The 18,668-nt window shown below is 53.7% G+C and overlaps 2 protein-coding genes across 4 annotated transcripts in view; one reads left to right on the top strand and one right to left on the bottom strand.

The window, feature by feature from the left end:
- Window positions 1-7,873, top strand: part of LOC140714081 (creatine kinase U-type, mitochondrial-like) — a 39,710-nt gene extending 31,837 nt beyond the window's left edge. For all 3 annotated transcript variants that reach the window (XM_073024799.1, XM_073024797.1, XM_073024798.1), the window contains exons 8-10: window positions 3,353-3,487; window positions 6,669-6,794; window positions 7,621-7,873. In XM_073024799.1, the coding sequence (XP_072880900.1) occupies window positions 3,353-3,487; window positions 6,669-6,794; window positions 7,621-7,737 (378 nt within the window). In that variant the 3' untranslated portion in view covers window positions 7,738-7,873. The remainder of the gene's footprint in view (window positions 1-3,352; window positions 3,488-6,668; window positions 6,795-7,620) is intronic.
- Window positions 7,874-9,069: 1,196 nt separating this feature from the next.
- Window positions 9,070-18,668, bottom strand: part of LOC140714458 (somatostatin receptor type 2-like) — a 55,192-nt gene continuing 45,593 nt past the window's right edge. The window contains exon 3 of the mRNA XM_073025751.1: window positions 9,070-10,417. Within this exon, the coding sequence (XP_072881852.1) occupies window positions 10,215-10,417 (203 nt within the window). The 3' untranslated portion in view covers window positions 9,070-10,214. The remainder of the gene's footprint in view (window positions 10,418-18,668) is intronic.

Here is an 18,668-nt window from a genome sequence, read left to right as displayed (position 1 = left end):
CCCTCTTCCACTTCCCCCTTTCCTCCTCCGCCTACCCCTCCTTCACCCTCTCCTCCACTTCCCCTTCCTCACCTCCCCATATCCAAACACATCCCCCTCCCCCACCCTCACCATTCCCTCCCCCTTCTCCACCTCCCCCTCATCCACCCTCTTCTCCATTCCCTCTGTTCCTTGTAATCAGACGCCTCCGTCAGTTCCTGCCACAGCCCCTGACTGGGATCCCAGACTCCCCACCTGCCCATCCCCACCCGTCTCATTTTTCCCATTGTTCTGTTTTCCATCTAATCCGGCATTACTTACTGTCGGAGGAGCTGAGGCAGGGGCAGGTGAGGCAAGAATGGGGAGGGGACGGTGTTGAGGCAGTGAAGCCCCTTCCCGAAGTGTTTAGGCGCTAACTGCCTCCTGTGAGCACAATGGGGGCCGGCCGGGATTAGAATTGCTCTGAGTACAGGCCCCTGCCCCTCCCACCGGCCGCCACTGATACCCCGGCTGTCAGTCTGGGCTCTTTGAGCCTCCCGCCAACCAGTTTGGGGTGTAAACATGCCTGGAAAATTTCCAAATGACACAGACCGGAGAAGGTGGGGATTAGGCAGACTGCAACTCTGAAGAATCGCAGAACTGTTATGGCTTGGAAGGAGGCCATTCGGCCCATTATGTCAGGGTCAGCTACACAATTGACTCCCTATCCCTGCAAATCCTTTCCACTTGGAAATCCATCCAAACTCTACCATGCCATCTGTCTCCACGATTTCCATGGCAGGACATTCCAACCCAAACACTCGGTGTTTAAAATAAAGGAAATCCTCATTTCAGATTTGCCATCCTCCCTCAGTGCATGACTTCTGGGCCCAGGGTCCTCTGGTAATGAGAACCATTTCCATTTACTCGATCACACCGGCCTCTGACTTCCCTACAACCTCCAGTGACCAGCGAACAACTCCAGCTTCAATAAATGGCTGGCAGAACCAGTTTCAACTCTCGCTCCAATTGTAGTTCTTTTGTGTATTTATTCAGTGATCCAGCACGGTAACAGGCCCAACAAGCCCATGCCACCCAACTGCATTAACCCGTACGTCTATGAACGCATATGTGTTTGGACTGTGGGAGGAAACTAGAGCACCCAAAGGAAACCCACACGGTCACGGGGTGAACGTACAAACTCCTTACAGACAGCGGCAGGAATTGAAACCGAGTTTGCAGGCAGTGTAAAGACATTACGCTAACCGCTATGCTATCATGCTGTGTTCTTTCTGCCCACATAATTAAGGCAGACTTGCAGTCATTTTGGGAAATCTCCGTCCTCTCCAAACACTTCCCTTCTTTCCTAATGCGTGGCACTCAGTTGTGGACAAACCAAGGTTTCCTTGTCACTAATTTGCTCCTTCACACAATGCCGCTATTTGTGAAGCCCAGAGTCCCGCCTGCTCCTTAACCACTGTTAAGGGAGATTTACAGACATAGAGCACTACAGTATAGAAAAAGGCAATTCAGCCCATCTAGTCTGTGCCAAACTGTTGTTCTTCCTAGTCCCATCAACCTGCACCTGGAGCACAGCCCTCCATATCCAAGCCTCCCTTAAATGTTGTAATCGAACCTTCATCCACCACTGCTGCTGGTGTTTCCTCCGTGGATCCTCTGTGTTACTTCATCAGAGATCCTCACTAAGGTTTGACACAATCTTTAGCATATCCATGAAGGTGTCTTCTGACCAGTCCCTGTTAATTTCTAGGTTTCAGCACTGCTGAGTTTACCTAACTGGTCCATTTTCCCTACACCCTTCTTTGAACATGGTTGTGCACATTTCCAATATTCCAGCCCTCAGGACCACACCAGACTCTGTGGATATCTGGAAGAACTCAATCTGGATCACGTGTTCCAGAGTGGTAGAATGATTGTGAAGAGCAGGTAGAATGATTGTGAAGAGCAGGTAGAATGATTGTGAAGAGCAGGTAGAGTGATTGTGAAGAGCAGGTAGAGTGATTGTGAAGAGCAGGTAGAGTGATTGTGAAGAGCAGGTAGAGTGATTGTGAAGAGCAGGTAGAGTGATTGTGAAGAGCAGGTAGAGTGATTGTGAAGAGCAGGTAGAGTGATTGTGAAGAGCAGGTAGAGTGATTGTGAAGAGCAGGTAGAGTGATTGTGAAGAGCAGGTAGAGTGATTGTGAAGAGCAGGTAGAGTGATTGTGAAGAGCAGGTAGAGTGATTGTGAAGAGCAGGTAGAGTGATTGTGAAGAGCAGGTAGAGTGATTGTGAAGAGCAGGTAGAGTGATTGTGAAGAGCAGGTAGAGTGATTGTGAAGAGCAGGTAGAGTGATTGTGAAGAGCAGGTAGAGTGATTGTGAAGAGCAGGTAGAGTGATTGTGAAGAGCAGGTAGAGTGATTGTGAAGAGCAGGTAGAGTGATTGTGAAGAGCAGGTAGAGTGATTGTGAAGAGCTGTTACCTGAGCAAGCGGAGGAGCAACATTGCAGACTTCAGGACTGTACTGTCCTGTAACCAGCATAAAGTGGCATCTTCAAACAGCGATGCCTCATAAAGGTGGCACCCAGTATTAAGGACCTCCATCACACAGGACATCCCCTCTTCTCACTGCTGCCATCAGGGAGGTACAGGAGCCTGAGCACGCACACACTCAATGTTTTAGGAACAGCTTCTTCCCCTCTGCCACCAGACTACTAAATGGACCATGAACCCATGAGCACTGCATCATTTTTTTACTTTATTCATTTTTTGTAATTTATAGCTTTTTTAAATTATGTATTGCAATGTGCTCCTGCCTCAAAACCACGTATTTCATGATGTATGCCAAAGTTGTTAAACCTGATTCTGATTCCAATCAAACCCCTGACATAAGAGTTTAACTCAGGTTTGAAAGCGAACGGTGTTGAAACCTCGTTGTTATCCAGCCAAATGCCATTTAGACATGAGAGTACGGCTGCTTATCCCAGAGAGTGGCCCGCCTGTGGGACTTGCTGCTCACAGGAAGTGTTCAGACCGAAGCTTTCTCCAAGAGGACATCTTCAAAAAGGTGTCATCCATCATTAATGACTCCCATCACCCAGTATGTGCCCTCTTCTCATTGCTACCATCAGATAGGAGGTACAGGAGCCTGAAGAGAGACACACTCAATGTTTTAGTAACAGTTTCTTCCACTCCGCCATCATGGAAAATGAACCCACCCATGAGCACAACCTTGCTATTTTTGCACTACTTATTTAGTTTAACATAAATATTTCTTATTGTAATTATATATATATATTGCACTGTACTGCTGCAAAACAACAAATTTCATGACATACTATATGTCAATGATGATAAACCGGATTCTGACTTCTCATATAAACCCTATTCCCTTTAGGTGGAGAGACTGATCTCGGAGAAGGGCTGGGAGTTCATGTGGAGTGAGAGTCTTGGCTACATCCTCACCTGCCCCTCCAACCTGGGCACTGGACTTCGAGCTGGCGTGCACGTGAAGCTGCCGCTGCTCAGCAAGGTATCGCTTCCCTTCTACGTGCAGAGCTTCTTTTCCCTGAGAATGGAGGTTATGCTGTCAAATTGTACACTGGCCAAGGTGCTGAAATACAGTCTTTCAGGGCAGCAACAGTTCTGTATCTAAGCTGCATTGTCTCTGCCCTGAAAGCGTGTGGTGGGACAGTGTAGAAGGAGATTTAGTCTGTTTCCAATCCTTTCTGGTTTAATCAATGTACAGAGCTGAATCTTGACAGGGGCACAAATGTGAAATCCCCAAAGATGGAGACACATAAAGGTGTCTCCAAGAAATGAAATAGTTGAATTTTTACAGATGTCCGTCTGTTGGAGAATGCACAAAAATCACTTGATTCGGTAACTGTAATTCCATAGTATTGTAATGAATGGATTCTAAAGCACATAACACTGACACAGAGTAATGTTCACTCATTTACTCAGAGTGGACAGAAAGAGGAAACTAGCTCTGCCCTTTATAAGAATGTACATATCTTGGATTTTTGAACTTAGTATTATTATTGGAGCTCATTGTAGGTATGTCAGTAAGATGGGCATTCATAACCCAGGAATGGCCTGTATGCCATTTGTGTTATCCTCAGCTGGAGTCTGTGTAGAGCCTCATTCTGTACCTAATCCGTCCCAGCCTTGATGGGATGGGATAGGATCGAGGTAGGTTTACCCTGTATTCTAATCCATGCTGCTTATCCCTGGGATTTCCTGAGAAGGCTGTGTTAATTGCACCATATGTTGTAATGAGCACAAATGTAATGGCAAAGAAGCAGACTTAAACAACATAAGATGTGCAAGGTCCTGAATATCACATCTGAATTTCCCAGCATCTGTAAAGACTCCCATGTCCCTCTGATTTCTGAATTTACGCCCTGTTTAGAAGATGGTCTATATCGTTATTCCTTCTACCAAAGTGCATGACCATACACCTCCCTACACTGTATTGCATTTGCTACTTTGCCCATTCTCCTAATCTGTACAAGTCCTGCTTTCTCAACACTGCCTGCTCTCCACCGAACATCCACAAACTCGGCCACTAACACCGACCCCTGAGGAATGCCACTAGTCACTGGGCAGGCAACCAGGAAAGGCCCCCTTTAATCCCACCCTTTGCCTCCTGCCAGTCAGCAATCTCCTGTCCGTGCAAAGGTCCATTTTCACCCTGAGCCTTTAGCTCCTACCCAAGGGGTGGGGAACGTGTCCTGTGACAGGCACCCTCGCTAGGATGTGGAGCCACCATGCTCAAAACAGAGTGCATTTTGTTGGAATAAAGGTCAACTCAGTCAGGTCCTGACAAAACACTGCCTTAAATAAAATCCATAAGACCAAGAGATATAGGTGCAGAATTAGGTTACTTGGCCCATGGAGTCTGCTCTGCCATTCAATCATAACTGATTTATTATTCCTCTCAATCCCATTCTCTTCTATTCTTCCCGCAACCTTTGATGCCCTTACTAACCAAGAACTTATGAAACTCTGCCTTAAGTATATTAAATGACTTGGGCTACGGCTGTCTGTGGCGATTAACGTCACAGATTCTGCACCCTCTGGCTTAAGAAATTCCTCCTGATCTCGGTTCCATTCTGAAGCTGTGCCCTCTGGTCTCAGACTCTTGCTGTTAAAAAGATCCTCTGCACATCCACTCTTCCAACACTTGGTAGGTTTCAATGAGATAGAAATATAGAAAACCCACAGCACAATACAGGCCCTTCAGCCCACAAAGTTGAGCTGAACATGTCCCTAGCTCAGAAATTACTAGGCTTACCCATCGTCCTCTATTTTACTAAGCTCAATGTACCTATCCAAAAGCCTCTTAAAAGCCCCTATCGTATCCGCCTCCACCACCATTGCCGGCAGCCCATTCCACACACTCACCACTCTCTGAGTAAAAAACTTACCCCTGATATCTCCTCTGTACATACTCCCCAGCACCTTAAACCTGTGTCCCCTTGTGGCAGCCATTTCAGCCCTGGGAAAAAGCCTCCGACTATCCACACAATCAATGCCTGTCTTCATCTTATACACCTCTATCAGGTCACCTCTCATCCTCTGTCGCTCCAAGGAGAAAAGGCTGAGTTCACTCAACCTATTCTAACAAGGCATGCTCCCCAATCCAGGCAACATCCTTGTAAATCTCCTCTGCACCCTTTCTATGGTTTCCACATCCTTCCCGTAGTGAGGTGACCAGAACTGAACACAGTACTCCAAGTGGGGTCTGACCAGGGTCCTATAGAGCTGCAACATTACCTCTCAGCTCCTAAACTCAATTCCACGATTGATGAAGGCCAATACACTATATGCCTTCTTAACCACAGAGTCAACCTGTGCAGCTGCTTTGAGTGTCCTATGGACTCAGATCCCAAGATCCCTCTGATCCTCCACACTGCCAAGAGTCTTACCATTAATAGTGTATTCTGCCATCATATTTGAATGATCTTCCCTCATTCTTCTAAACTCCAGTGAGTACAAACCCATCAAACAGTCCTTGTACATTTAACCTTTCATTCCCAGATTTATTCTCATAAGTTTCCTTTGGACCCTCTCCAATGCCAGCACATCCAATCTTGGAGACACGGAGCCCAAAACCACTCTTAATATTCCAGATGTGGTCCGAGCAATGCCTTGTCAAGCCTCAGCATTACTCCCAAGCTTTTCTATTCTAGTTCTCTCAAAATGAATGCTAACATCACATTTGCCTTCCTCACTACCAGTTCAACCTACGAGTTAACATTGAGGGAAACCTGCACGAGGACTGCCAGGTCCCTCTGATTTCTGAATTTACGCCCTGTTTAGAAGATGGTCTATATCTCTATTCCTTCTACCAAAGTGCATGACCACACACCTCCCTACACTGTATTGCATTTGCTACTTTGCCCATTCTCCTAATCTGTACAAGTCCTGCTTTCTCAACACTGCCTGCTCTCCACCGAACATCCACAAACTCGGCCACTAACACCGACCCCTGAGGAATGCCACTAGTCACTGGGCAGGCAACCAGGAAAGGCCCCCTTTAATCCCACCCTTTGCCTCCTGCCAGTCAGCAATCTTCTGTCCGTGCAAGGGTCCATTTTCACCCTGAGCCTTTAGCTCCTACCCAAGGGGTGGGGAACATGTTGTGTGACAGGCACCCTCGCTAGGGTGTGGAGCCACCATTCAGCTGGATGGTTCTTCCGTTTCAGGATCCTCGCTTCTCGAAAATCCTGGAGAACCTGCGGCTACAGAAACGTGGCACAGGGGGAGTGGACACGGCAGCTGTGGGCAGTGTTTTCGACATCTCCAACCTGGACCGGCTGGGAAAATCTGAGGTGGGTTTGTGGTCTCGTTCCCCGTGCTCCCAGCACATTCCGGATGCATCCTGGAGCAGAGGAAGTAAGAACAGGAGTGGAGTGACTGAGGGGGGGGGGTAGGAAAGGGGAGGCGATAGGAAGGTGGAATATAGACAGATGAAAAGAGCAAGATGAGGTGGAAAGACGAGAAGGGTGAAGATGGAAGGAAGATTAGAAGATGAAGATTTATGACATGTATGTCGTTTGCGTCAATGACCAGCACAGCCCAAGGATATGCTGGGGGGGGGGGGTCGCCCACAAGTGTCGCCATGATTCCGGTGCTAACGTAACATGCCCACAACTTACTAACCTTAACTCGTACGTCATTGGAATGTGGGAGGAAACCAGAGCACCTGGAGGAAACCCACACAGTCACTTGGAAAAAATACAAACTCCTAACCAACAGTGGTAGGAATTGAACCCCAGTCGCTAGTGGTGTTAAGTGTTGCCCTAACCGCTATGCTATCTTGAGGCAAGGAGGAGATGATTGCAAGGGGGGAGGGGTGGAAGATGGGGGGTGTGGAAGAGGATCAGAACAAGGCAAAGAGGAGCGTAAAAGGGACTGAGGAAGGAGAGAGATGGAGAAGCAAGGGCAGAGAGCACAGGAGGATGTTGGATGGGATGGAATGGGTTGTGGGAGGAAGAGAAAAGGAAGGGAAGGCAGGATTCTTTGCACATTGGGTTGTGGGAGTGGGAAGGAGGGAGCAGGGGGAAGAATTGGGTCCGTTTCATTTCCAGCCAAGGTCTCAGTGATCCCTGGACTCCCTGGGATGGCTCTAAGGCTGAATGTTTTTCACATCCCCAGGTGGAACTGGTCCAGTTGGTGATTGACGGCGTGAACTATCTGACTGATTGTGAGAAGCGGCTGCAGAGAGGACAGGACATCAAGATCCCCCCACCGCTGAGCCAGGGCAAACGTTGAGCCCTCTGTAATCAACCACACCCTGGGGGGGGGGGGGGGGCAATGTGTCGCTAATGTGTTCCCATGGCTGCAAACCCTGTGGAATTCATCCCAACAGCAGATTAAATAAACTCCCCGACTGTTATAACCAATATAACGTGGCTGGTAATCACTTTATTGTTCACTCGATCACATCACCTTTTGACTTTAACTAAGTACCGATGACTGACTGCAGGTGAAATATCCCAGCAGCTGTGGGACGTCCCATACCATGGAGGGATTTGCAGACTCTTTAACTCATCACTGGATGGGGGCAATCACACAGAACCCGCCCCACTCCTGAGAGGGGGCTTCCCAGATTCCTGTCTGATTCCCATGGGGAGGAATGACCCTTGTTCCATTCCAGTGTGGTCTTTGGCCTTCTCTAGGGTATCGTTGTTCCTCTTCACACCTTGAGATGCATCAGGCAGCAACCTCATTAGCATTTTGGCTGTTTTCTTACAAGCCTGAGTTGCTAGCTTGGTGCTCAACCCAGCACAGATGGAAAGTGTGCAAGGAAGCCTGCTGGATTCGAACCCGGGACCACTTGCCTTGAAAGTCTGGTGCAGGTGCCACTACACCACCAGCTGACTTCTGTGGTTCCAACATGGAGTGTAGGACCACTTTGTCAAGCTCAATAGGTGGGATTTCCCAGTGGCCACCCATTTCAATTCGACTTCCCATTTCCATTTTGACATGTCAGTCCTTGGGCTCCTCTTCTGCCATGATGAGGTTACTCTGAGGTTGGAGGAGCAACATCTCATATTCTTGAGTCTGGCTAATCTCCAACCCAATGGCATAAACATCATCTCTCTGATTAACTCTCCTTCTCCCCCCCCCCATTCTTCTCTCTTTCCATTCCCCGTTCTGGTTACCCACTCATCCTTTCTCTACCTGTCACCTCGCTCTGGTGCCCCTCTCCCTTACCTTCCTCCAATTGTCCACTGTCCTCTCCCATCAGGTTCCTTTGCCTCCTCCACCGATCCCCTCCCAATATCTCCCCTCTTCCACCCACTCACCTATCCCCTCCCAATATCTCCCCTCTTCCACTCACCTATCCCCTCCCAATATCTCCCCTCCTCCACCCACTCACCTATCCCCTCCCAATATCTCCCCTCTTCCACTCACCTATCCCCTCCCAATATCTCCCCTCTTCCACTCACCTATCCCCTCCCAATATCTCCCCTCCTCCACCCACTCACCTATCCCCTCCCAGCATCTCCCCTCTTCCACCCACTCACCTATCCCCTCCCAGCATCTCCCCTCCTCCACCCACTCACCTATCCCCTCCCAGCATCTCCCCTCCTGCACCCACTCACCTATCACCTGCCAGCTTGTAGTCCTACCCCCTCCCCTCACCTTCTTATTCTGGCTTTTGTCCGCTTCCTTTCCAGTCCTAATGGAGGGTCTCAGCCTAAAACATCGACTGTTTATTCCCCTCCATAGACGCTGCCTGACCTGCTGCGTTCCGTGTGTGTGTGTGTGTGTGCGTGTGTGAACTTCCCCAGTTCCATCCCGAGGGAGAGGACCGTCCCCGATCCCTGAGTGGTCGCCATCCGCACTCTGTCCCGGGGAACTGACAGAGGCCCTGTGGAATGAAAGGCGTTCCTGTGTGACAGTGGTAGTTGTTCAACTATGCAGAATATTTCAACGAGCAGACTTTGCTTCGGCGTTGGCAGGAGAGCAGAGACCCAGATCAGGAGTGAGTACCCGGGTGACGGAGAGTGGGGACGAGACCGCCCCGTGATCCGGCTGGACAGAGTGGGGGAGGAGTCGGTACCTGCAGGGCAAGTAGGCAGAGACCGCGCCCATACCCTGAGCATTCCCAATCGACAGTCCGGTGTCGAAAGGTAGGGTCCGTTATTAAAGCGAACAGATTCACAATGAGCGCAGTTTCGCCCACCCCGGCTTTGCACCTGAGCTGTGAGAAGCATCTTAACCTTTCTGAATTAACTGTGGGCAGAGCTGTGTACTGGGGCCAGAGTTACGCTCTCCCATTCGTGTACCGGCATTTTAATCACACGGGAAACAATGCAGTGGCAGTCCGGCATCTCCAGCCTGCCGACACACTCTCCCTTCCTCACTCATTTCCCCCCGATACTGGCAAAATACTTCCCCAGCCGACCCCGGCCACTCCCGGGGTCACTGGGAGCTTGTCCGGAGGACACTGACCACGGACCGGTACTGGGTAGAGTAAGGGCTGGGCGAATGAGCGGTGGTCACTGGATATTGCCGGGACTGTCCGGTTCACTGGCCATTCCCAGAGGAGTCACTGAATGGTGACCTCTGGAAGAAATGCCTGTCTGTTGCTAGGTTCGCCACCCGTTACCATGGTCACTGAGCAGTGACAGGACACAGACTCATGTCTGTTGCTGGGATTACTGACTGTTGCCTTGGTCACTAAACAGAGAGAGGACTCGGACTGATACCGGGTCACTGAGCAAAGACTATTGCCGCAGTCACTGCTTGGGGCCGGGGCCACGGTCTGTTGCCGAGGTCACGGTCTGTTGCTGGTTCCCATTCTTAGGCCCATGGGTCGTGTTGCTGGGACGTTCCCAACCAGCAGCTGCCCCATGCCGGAAGGAAGAGGAGCGGAGCTGCAGAGGGAATCTGCGGAGTGGTGAATCCCCAAGGAACGTCGCCGATACGGACTTCCGGATCTCTGCAATCAGACCAGAGAGACGGTATCAACTGCTGGTATCCAGTCATTCTCACTTCTGCTTAAAGACTACATCAGACAGCAGCTAGGGACCAGAACTTCGGCTAAAACTGGTCTCACTCACCTCTGACCCAACCAGCCCCAAGTGTGACAAGGAGCCAGAGAGATTATCTTTAAAATCTTTAGCATTGGAGAGGGATAGGAACAGACATGTTAGGAAAGCGTTTAACTGGAGTAAGGGGAAATATGAGGCTATCAGGCAGAAACTTGAAAGAATAAATTGGGAACAGATGTTCTCAGGGAAATGTACAGAAGAAATGTGGCAAATGTTCAGGGGATATTTGCGTGGGGTTCTGTGCAGGTACATTCCAATGAGACAGGAAGGTAATGGTAGGGTACAGGAACTGTGGTATTCAAAGGTATTCAAAAACTGTGATAAATCTAGTCAAGAAGAAAAGAAGAGCTTACAAAAGGTTCAAAAAACTAGGTAATGATACAGATCTAGAAGATTATAAGGCTAGCAGGAAGGAGCTTAAGAAATAAATTAGGAGAGCCAGAAGGGGCCATGAGAAGGCCCTGGTGGAAAATATTAAGGAAAATCCCAAGGCATTCTACAAGTATGTGAAGAGCAAGAGGATAAGATGTGAGAGAATAGGACCAATCAAGTGTGACAGTGGAAAAGTGTGTATGGAACTGGAGGAGATAGCAGAGGTACTTAATGAGTACTTTGCTTCAGTATTCAGTACAGAAAAGGATCTTGGCGATTGTAGGGATGACTGACAGTGGACTGAAAAGCTTGAGCATGTAGATATTAAGAAAGAGGATGTGCTGGAGCTTTTGGAAAGCATCAAGTTGGATAAGTCACCGGGACCAGACGAGATGTACCCCAGGCTACTGTGGGAGGCGAGGGAGGAAATTGCTGAGCCTCTGGCAATGATCTTTGCATCATCAATGGGGATGGGAGAGGTTCCAGAGGATTGGAGGGTTGTGGATGTTGTTCCATTATTCAAGAAAGGGAGTAGAGATAGCCCAGAAAATTATAAACCAGTGAGTCTTACTTCAGTGTTTGGTAAGTTGATGGAGAAGATCCTGAGAGGCAGGATTTATGAACATATGGAGAGGCATAATATGATTAGGAATAGTCGGCAGGGCTTTGTCAAAGGCAGGTCGTGCCTTACAAGCCTGATTGAATTTTTTGAGGAAGTGACTAAACACATTGATGAAGGTAGAGCAGTAGATGTAGTGTATATGGATTTCAGAAAGGCATTTGATAAGGTACCCCATACAAGGCTTAATGAGAAAGTAGGGAGGCATGGGATCCAAGGGGACATTGCTTTGTGGATCCAGACCTGGCTTGCCCACAGAAGACAAACAGTGGTTGTAGACGGGTCAGATTCTGCATGGAGGTTGGTCACCAGTGGTGTGCCTCAGGGATCTGTTCTGGGACCCTTGCTCTTCGTGATTTTTATAAATAACCTGAATGAGGAAGTAGAGGGATGGGCTAGTAAATTTGCTGATGACACAAAGTTTGGAGGTGTTGTGTTTAGTGTGGAGGGCTGTCAGAGGTTACAGTGGGGCATTGATAGGATGCAAAACTGGGCTGAGAAGTGGCAGATGGAATTCAACCTAGATAACTGTGAAGTGGTTCATTTTGGTTGGTCAAATATGATGGCAGAATATAGTACTAATGGTAAGACTGTTGGCAGTGTGGAGGATCAGAGGGATATTGGGGTCCGAGTCCATAAGACACTCAAAGCTGCTGCGCAGGTTAACTCTGTGGTTAAGAAAGCATACGGTGTATTGGACTTTATCAATTGTGGGATTGAATTTAGGACCCAAGAGGTAATGTTGCAGCTATATAGGACCCTGGACAGACCCCAGTCAGACTCCACTTGGAGTACTGTGTTCAGTTCTGGTCACCTCACTATAGGAAGAATGTAGAAACCATAGAAAGGGTACAGAGGAGATTTACAAGGATGTTGCCTGGATTGGGGAGCATGCTTTATGAGAATAGGATGAGTGAACTTGGCCTTTTTTCCTTGGAGCGACAGAGTTTGAGAGGTGACCTGATAGAGGTGTATAAGATGATGAGAGGCATTGATCGTGTGGATAGTCAGAGGCTTTCTCCCAGGGCTGAAATGGCTAACACAAGAGGGCACATTTTTAAGGTGCTTAGAAGTAGGTACAGAGGAGATGTCAGGGGTAAGTTTTTTTATGCAGAGAGTGGTGAGTGTGTGGAATGGGCTGCCGGTGACGGTGGTGGAGGTGGTTACGATAGGGTCTTTTCAGAGACTCCTGGACAGCTACATGGAGCTTAGAAAAATAGAGGGTTATGGGTAAGCCGAGGTAATTTCTAAGGTAAGGACATGTTCAGCATAGCTTTGTGGGCCGAAGGGCCCGTATTGTGCTGTAGGTTTTCTATGTTTCTAAATTCCCTCTCACACTCTGAAGCAATGCTGAGGGAGAGTCACACTGTGGGAGGGGCAGTACTGAGGGAGGGTCACACTGTGGGGGGTCAGTACTGAGGGAGGGTCACACTGTGGGGGTGTGGTACTGAGGGGGGGGTCACACTGTGGGAGGGGCAGTACTGAGGGAGGGTCACACTGTGGTGGGTCGGTACTGAGGGAGGGTCACACTGTGGGAGGGGCGGTATTGAGGGAGGGTCACACTGTGGGGGGTTGGTACTGAGGGAGGGTCACACTGTGGGAGGGGCAACACTGAGGAGGGGTCGGTACTGAGGGAGGGTCACACTGAGGGAGGGGCAGTACTGAGGGAGGGTCACAATGAGGGGGGTCACACTGTGGAAGGGGCAGTACTGAGGGGGGTGTCGGTACTGAGGCAGGGTCACACTGTGGGGGGGCAGTACTGAGGGAGGGTCACACTGTGGGGGGGCAGTACTAAGGTAGGGTCACACTGTGGGGGGTCGGTACTGAGGGAGGGTCACACTGTGGGGGGTCGGTACTGAGGGGGGTCACACTGTGGGAGGGGCAGTACTGAGGGGGGGGTCGGTACTGAGGGAGGGTCACACTGTGGGAGGGGCAGTACTGAGGGGGGGGTCGGTACTGAGGGAGGGTCACACTGTGGGAGGGGCAGTACTGAGGGAGGGTCACACTGTGGGGGGTCGGTACTGAGGGGGGTCACACTGTGGGGGGTCGGTACTGAGGGGGGTCACACTGTGGAAGGGGCAGTACTGAGGGGGGGTCGGTACTGAGGGAGGGTCACAGTGTGGGAGGGGCAGTACTGAGGGGGGTCACACTGTGGAAGGGGCAGTACTGAGGGAGGGTCACACTGTGGGGGGTCGGTACTGAGGGGGGGTCACACTGTGGGAGGGGCAGTACTGAGGGAGGGTCACACTGTGGGGGTGCGGGTACTGAGGGGAGGTCACACTGTGGGGGGTCGGTACTGGGGGGTCACACTGTGGGAGGGGCAGTACTGAGGGAGGGTCACACTGTGGGGGTGTGGTACTGAGGGGGGGTCACACTGTGGGAGGGGCAGTACTGAGGGAGGGTCACACTGTGGTGGGTCGGTACTGAGGGAGGGTCACACTGTGGGAGGGGCGGTATTGAGGGAGGGTCACACTGTGGGGGGTTGGTACTGAGGGAGGGTCACACTGTGGGAGGGGCAAACACTGAGGAGGGGTCGGTACTGAGGGAGGGTCACACTGTGGGACGGGCAGTACTGAGGGAGGGTCACACTGTGAGGGGTCGGTACTGAGGGGGGGTCACACTGTGGGAGGGGCAGTACTGAGGGGGGGTCGGTACTGAGGGAGGGTCACACTGTGGGAGGGGCAGTACTGAGGGAGGGTCACACTGAGGGGGGTCACACTGTGGAAGGGGCAGTACTGAGGGGGTGTCGGTACTGAGGGAGGGTCACTGTGGGGGGGGCAGTACTGAGGGAGGGTCACACTGTGGGGGGGCAGTACTAAGGTAGGGTCACACTGTGGGGGGTCGGTACTGAGGGAGGGTCACACTGTGGGGGGTCGGTACTGAGGGAGGGTCACACTGTGGGAGGGGCAGTACTGAGGGGGGGTCGGGTACTGAGGGAGGGTCACACTGTGGGAGGGGCAGTACTGAGGGAGGGTCACACTGTGGGGGGTCGGTACTGAGGGGGGTCACACTGTGGGGGGTCGGTACTGAGGGGGGTCACACTGTGGAAGGGGCAGTACTGAGGGAGGGTCACAGTGTGGGAGGGGCAGTACTGAGGGGGGTCACACTGTGGAAGGGGCAGTACTGAGGGAGGGTCACACTGTGGGGGGTCGGTACTGAGGGGGGTCACACTGTGGGAGGGGCAGTACTGAGGGGGGGTCGGTACTGAGGGAGGGTCACACTGTGGGAGGGGGCAGTACTGAGGGGGGTCGGTACTGAGGAAGGGTCACACTGTGGGAGGGGCAGTACTGAGGGGGGGGTCACACTGTGGGTGGGGCAGTACTGAGGGGGGGTCGGTACTGAGGGAGGGTCACACTGTGGGAGGGGACAGTACTGAGGGGGGTCGGTACTGAGGAAGGGTCACACTGTGGGAGGGGCAGTACTGAGGGAGGGTCACACTGTGGGGGGTCGGTACTGAGGGGGGTCACACTGTGGGAGGGGCAGTACTGAGGGAGGGTCACACTGTGGGGGGTCGGTACTGAGGGGGGTCACACTGTGGAAGGGGCAGTACTGAGGGGGGTTCGGTACTGAGGGAGGGTCACAGTGTGGGAGGGGCAGTACTGAGGGGGGGTCGGTACTGAGGGAGGGTCACACTGTGGGGGGTCGGTACTGAGGGGGGGTCACACTGTGGGAGGGGCAGTACTGAGGGGGGGTCGGTACTGAGGGAGGGTCACACTGTGGGAGGGGCAGTACTGAGGGGGGGTCGGTACTGAGGGAGGATCACACTGTGGGGGGTCGGTACTGAGGGGGGGTCACACTGTGGGAGGGGCAGTACTGAGGGGGGGTCGGTACTGAGGGAGGGTCACACTGTGGGAGGGGCAGTACTGAGGGGGGGTCGGTACTGAGGGAGGGTCACACTGTGGGAGGGGCAGTACTGAGGGGGGTCACACTGTGGAAGGGGCAGTACTGAGGGGGGGTCGGTACTGAGGGAGGGTCACACTGTGGGAGGGGCAGTACTGAGGGTGGTCACACTGTGGAAGGGGCAGTACTGAGGGAGGGTCACAATGTGGGGGGGTCGGTACTGAGGGGGGTCACACTGTGGGAGGGGCAGTACTGAGGGGGGGTCGGTACTGAGGGAGGGTCACACTGTGGGAGGGGTGGTACTGAGGAAGGGTCACACTGTGGGAGGGGCAGTACTGAGGGAGGGTCACACTGTGGGGGGTCGGTACAGAGGGAGGGTCACACTGTGGGGGGTCGGTACTGAGGGGGGTCACACTGTGGGAGGGGTGGTACTGAGGAAGGGTCACACTGTGGGAGGGGCAGTACTGAGGGAGGGTCACACTGTGGGGGGTCGGTACTGAGGGGGGTCACACTGTGGGAGGGGCAGTACTGAGGGGGGGTCGGTACTGAGGGAGGGTCACACTGTGGGAGGGGCAGTACTGAGGGAGGGTCACACTGTGGGGGGTCGGTACTGAGGGGGGTCACACTGTGGGGGGTCGGTACTGAGGGGGGTCACACTGTGGAAGGGGCAGTACTGAGGGGGGTCACACTGTGGGGGGTCGGTACTGAGGGGGGTCAGTACTGAGGGAGGGTCACACTGTGGGGGGTCGGTACTGAGGGGGGTCACACTGTGGGAGGGGCAGTACTGAGGGGGGTCACACTGTGGAAGGGGCAGTACTGAGGGGGGGTCACACTGTGGGAGGGGCAGTACTGAGGGGGGGTCGGTACTGAGGGAGGGTCACACTGTGGGAGGGGCAGTACTGAGGGGGGGTCGATACTGAGGAAGGGTCACACTGTGGGAGGGGCAGTACTGAGGGAGGGTTACACTGTGGGGGGTCGGTACTGAGGGGGGTCACACTGTGGGAGGGGCAGTACTGAGGGAGGGTCACACTGTGGGGGGTCGGGTACTGAGGGAGGGTCACACTGTGGGAGGGGCAGTACTGGGGGGGTCGGTACTGAGGGAGGGTCACACTGTGGGAGGGGCAGTACTGAGGGAGGGTCACACTGTGGGGGGTCGATACTGAGGGAGGGTCACACTGTGGGAGGGGCAGTACTGAGGGAGGGTCACACTGTGGGGGGTCGATACTGAGGGGGGTCACACTGTGGGAGGGGCAGTACTGAGGGAGGGTCACACTGTGGGGGGTCGGTACTGAGGGGGGTCACACTGTGGGAGGGGCAGTACTGAGGGAGGGTCACACTGTGGGGGGTCGGTACTGAGGGAGGGTCACACTGTGGGGGGTCGGTACTGAGGGGGGTCACACTGTGGGAGGGGCAGTACTGAGGGGGGGTCGGTACTGAGGGAGGGTCACACTGTGGGAGGGGCAGTACTGAGGGAGGGTCACACTGTGGGGGGTCGGTACTGAGGGGGGTCACACTGTGGGGGGTCGGTACTGAGGTGGGTCACACTGTGGAAGGGGCAGTACTGAGGGGGGGGTCGGTACTGAGGGAGGGTCACAGTGTGGGAGGGGCAGTACTGAGGGAGGGTCACACTGTGGGGGGGTCGGTACTGAGGGGGGTCACAATGTGGGAGGGGCAGTACTGAGGGAGGGTCACACTGCGGGGGGATCGGTACTGAGGGGGGTCACACTGTGGGAGGGGCGGGTATTGAGGGAGGGTCACACTGTGGGAGGGGCAACACTGAGGAGGGGTCGGTACTGAGGGAGGGTCACACTGTGGGAGGGGCAGTACTGAGGGAGGGTCACACTGTGAGGGGTCGGTACTGAGGGGGGGTCACACTGTGGGAGGGGCAGTACTGAGGGGGGGTCGGTACTGAGGGAGGGTCACACTGTGGGAGGGGCAGTACTGAGGGAGGGTCACACTGTGGAAGGGGCAGTACTGAGGGGGGTGTCGGTACTGAGGGAGGGTCACACTGTGGGGGGGCAGTACTGAGGGAGGGTCACACTGTGGGGGGTCGGTACTGAGGGGGGTCACACTGTGGGAGGGGCAGTACTGAGGGGGGTCACACTGTGGAAGGGGCAGTACTGAGGGGGGGTCACACTGTGGGAGGGGCAGTACTGAGGGGGGGTCGGTACTGAGGGAGGGTCACACTGTGGGAGGGGCAGTACTGAGGGGGGTCGATACTGAGGAAGGGTCACACTGTGGGAGGGGCAGTACTGAGGGAGGGTCACACTGTGGGGGGTCGGTACTGAGGGGGGTCACACTGTGGGAGGGGCAGTACTGGGGGGGTCGGTACTGAGGGAGGGTCACACTGTGGGGGGTCGGTACTGAGGGAGGGTCACACTGTGGGGGGTCGGTACTGAGGGGGGTCACACTGTGGGAGGGGCAGTACTGGGGGGGGGTCGGTACTGAGGGAGGGTCACACTGAGGGGGGTCGGTACTGAGGGAGTGTCACACTGTGGGGGGTCGGTACTGAGGGAGGGTCACACTGTGGGGGGTCGGTACTGAGGGGGGTCACACTGTGGGGGGTCGGGTACTGAGGGAGGGTCACACTGTGGGGGGTCGGTACTGAGGGGGGTCACACTGTGGGAGGGGCAGTACTGGGGGGGGTCGGTACTGAGGGAGGGTCACACTGCGGGGGGGTCGGTACTGAGGGAGGGTCACACTGTGGGGGGTCCGTACTGAGGGAGGGTCACACTGTGGGAGGGGCAGTACTGGGGGGGGTCGGTACTGAGGAAGGGTCACACTGTGGGAGGGGCAGTACTGAGGGAGGGTCACACTGTGGGGGGTCGGTACTGAGGGGGGTCACACTGTGGGAGGGGCAGTACTGAGGGAGGGTCACACTGTGGGGGGTCGGTACTGAGGGAGGGTCACACTGTGGGGGGTCGGTACTGAGGGGGGTCACACTGTGGGAGGGGCAGTACTGAGGGGGGGTCGGTACTGAGGGAGGGTCACACTGTGGGAGGGGCAGTACTGAGGGAGGGTCACACTGTGGGGGGTCGGTACTGAGGGGGGTCACACTGTGGGGGGTCGGTACTGAGGTGGGTCACACTGTGGAAGGGGCAGTACTGAGGGGGGGGTCGGTACTGAGGGAGGGTCAGTGTGGGAGGGGCAGTACTGAGGGAGGGTCACACTGTGGGGGGTCCGGTACTGAGGGGGGTCACAATGTGGGAGGGGCAGTACTGAGGGAGGGTCACACTGCGGGGGGATCGGTACTGAGGGGGGTCACACTGTGGGAGGGGTGGTACTGAGGGAGGGTCACATTGTGGTGG

Source organism: Hemitrygon akajei, chromosome 21, assembly GCF_048418815.1.
Source record: "Hemitrygon akajei chromosome 21, sHemAka1.3, whole genome shotgun sequence".
Taxonomy (NCBI): Eukaryota; Metazoa; Chordata; class Chondrichthyes; order Myliobatiformes; family Dasyatidae; genus Hemitrygon; species Hemitrygon akajei.
The sequence above is the reverse complement of the archived record's forward strand: the minus strand, read 5'-3'. Positions and strand labels throughout refer to the sequence as shown.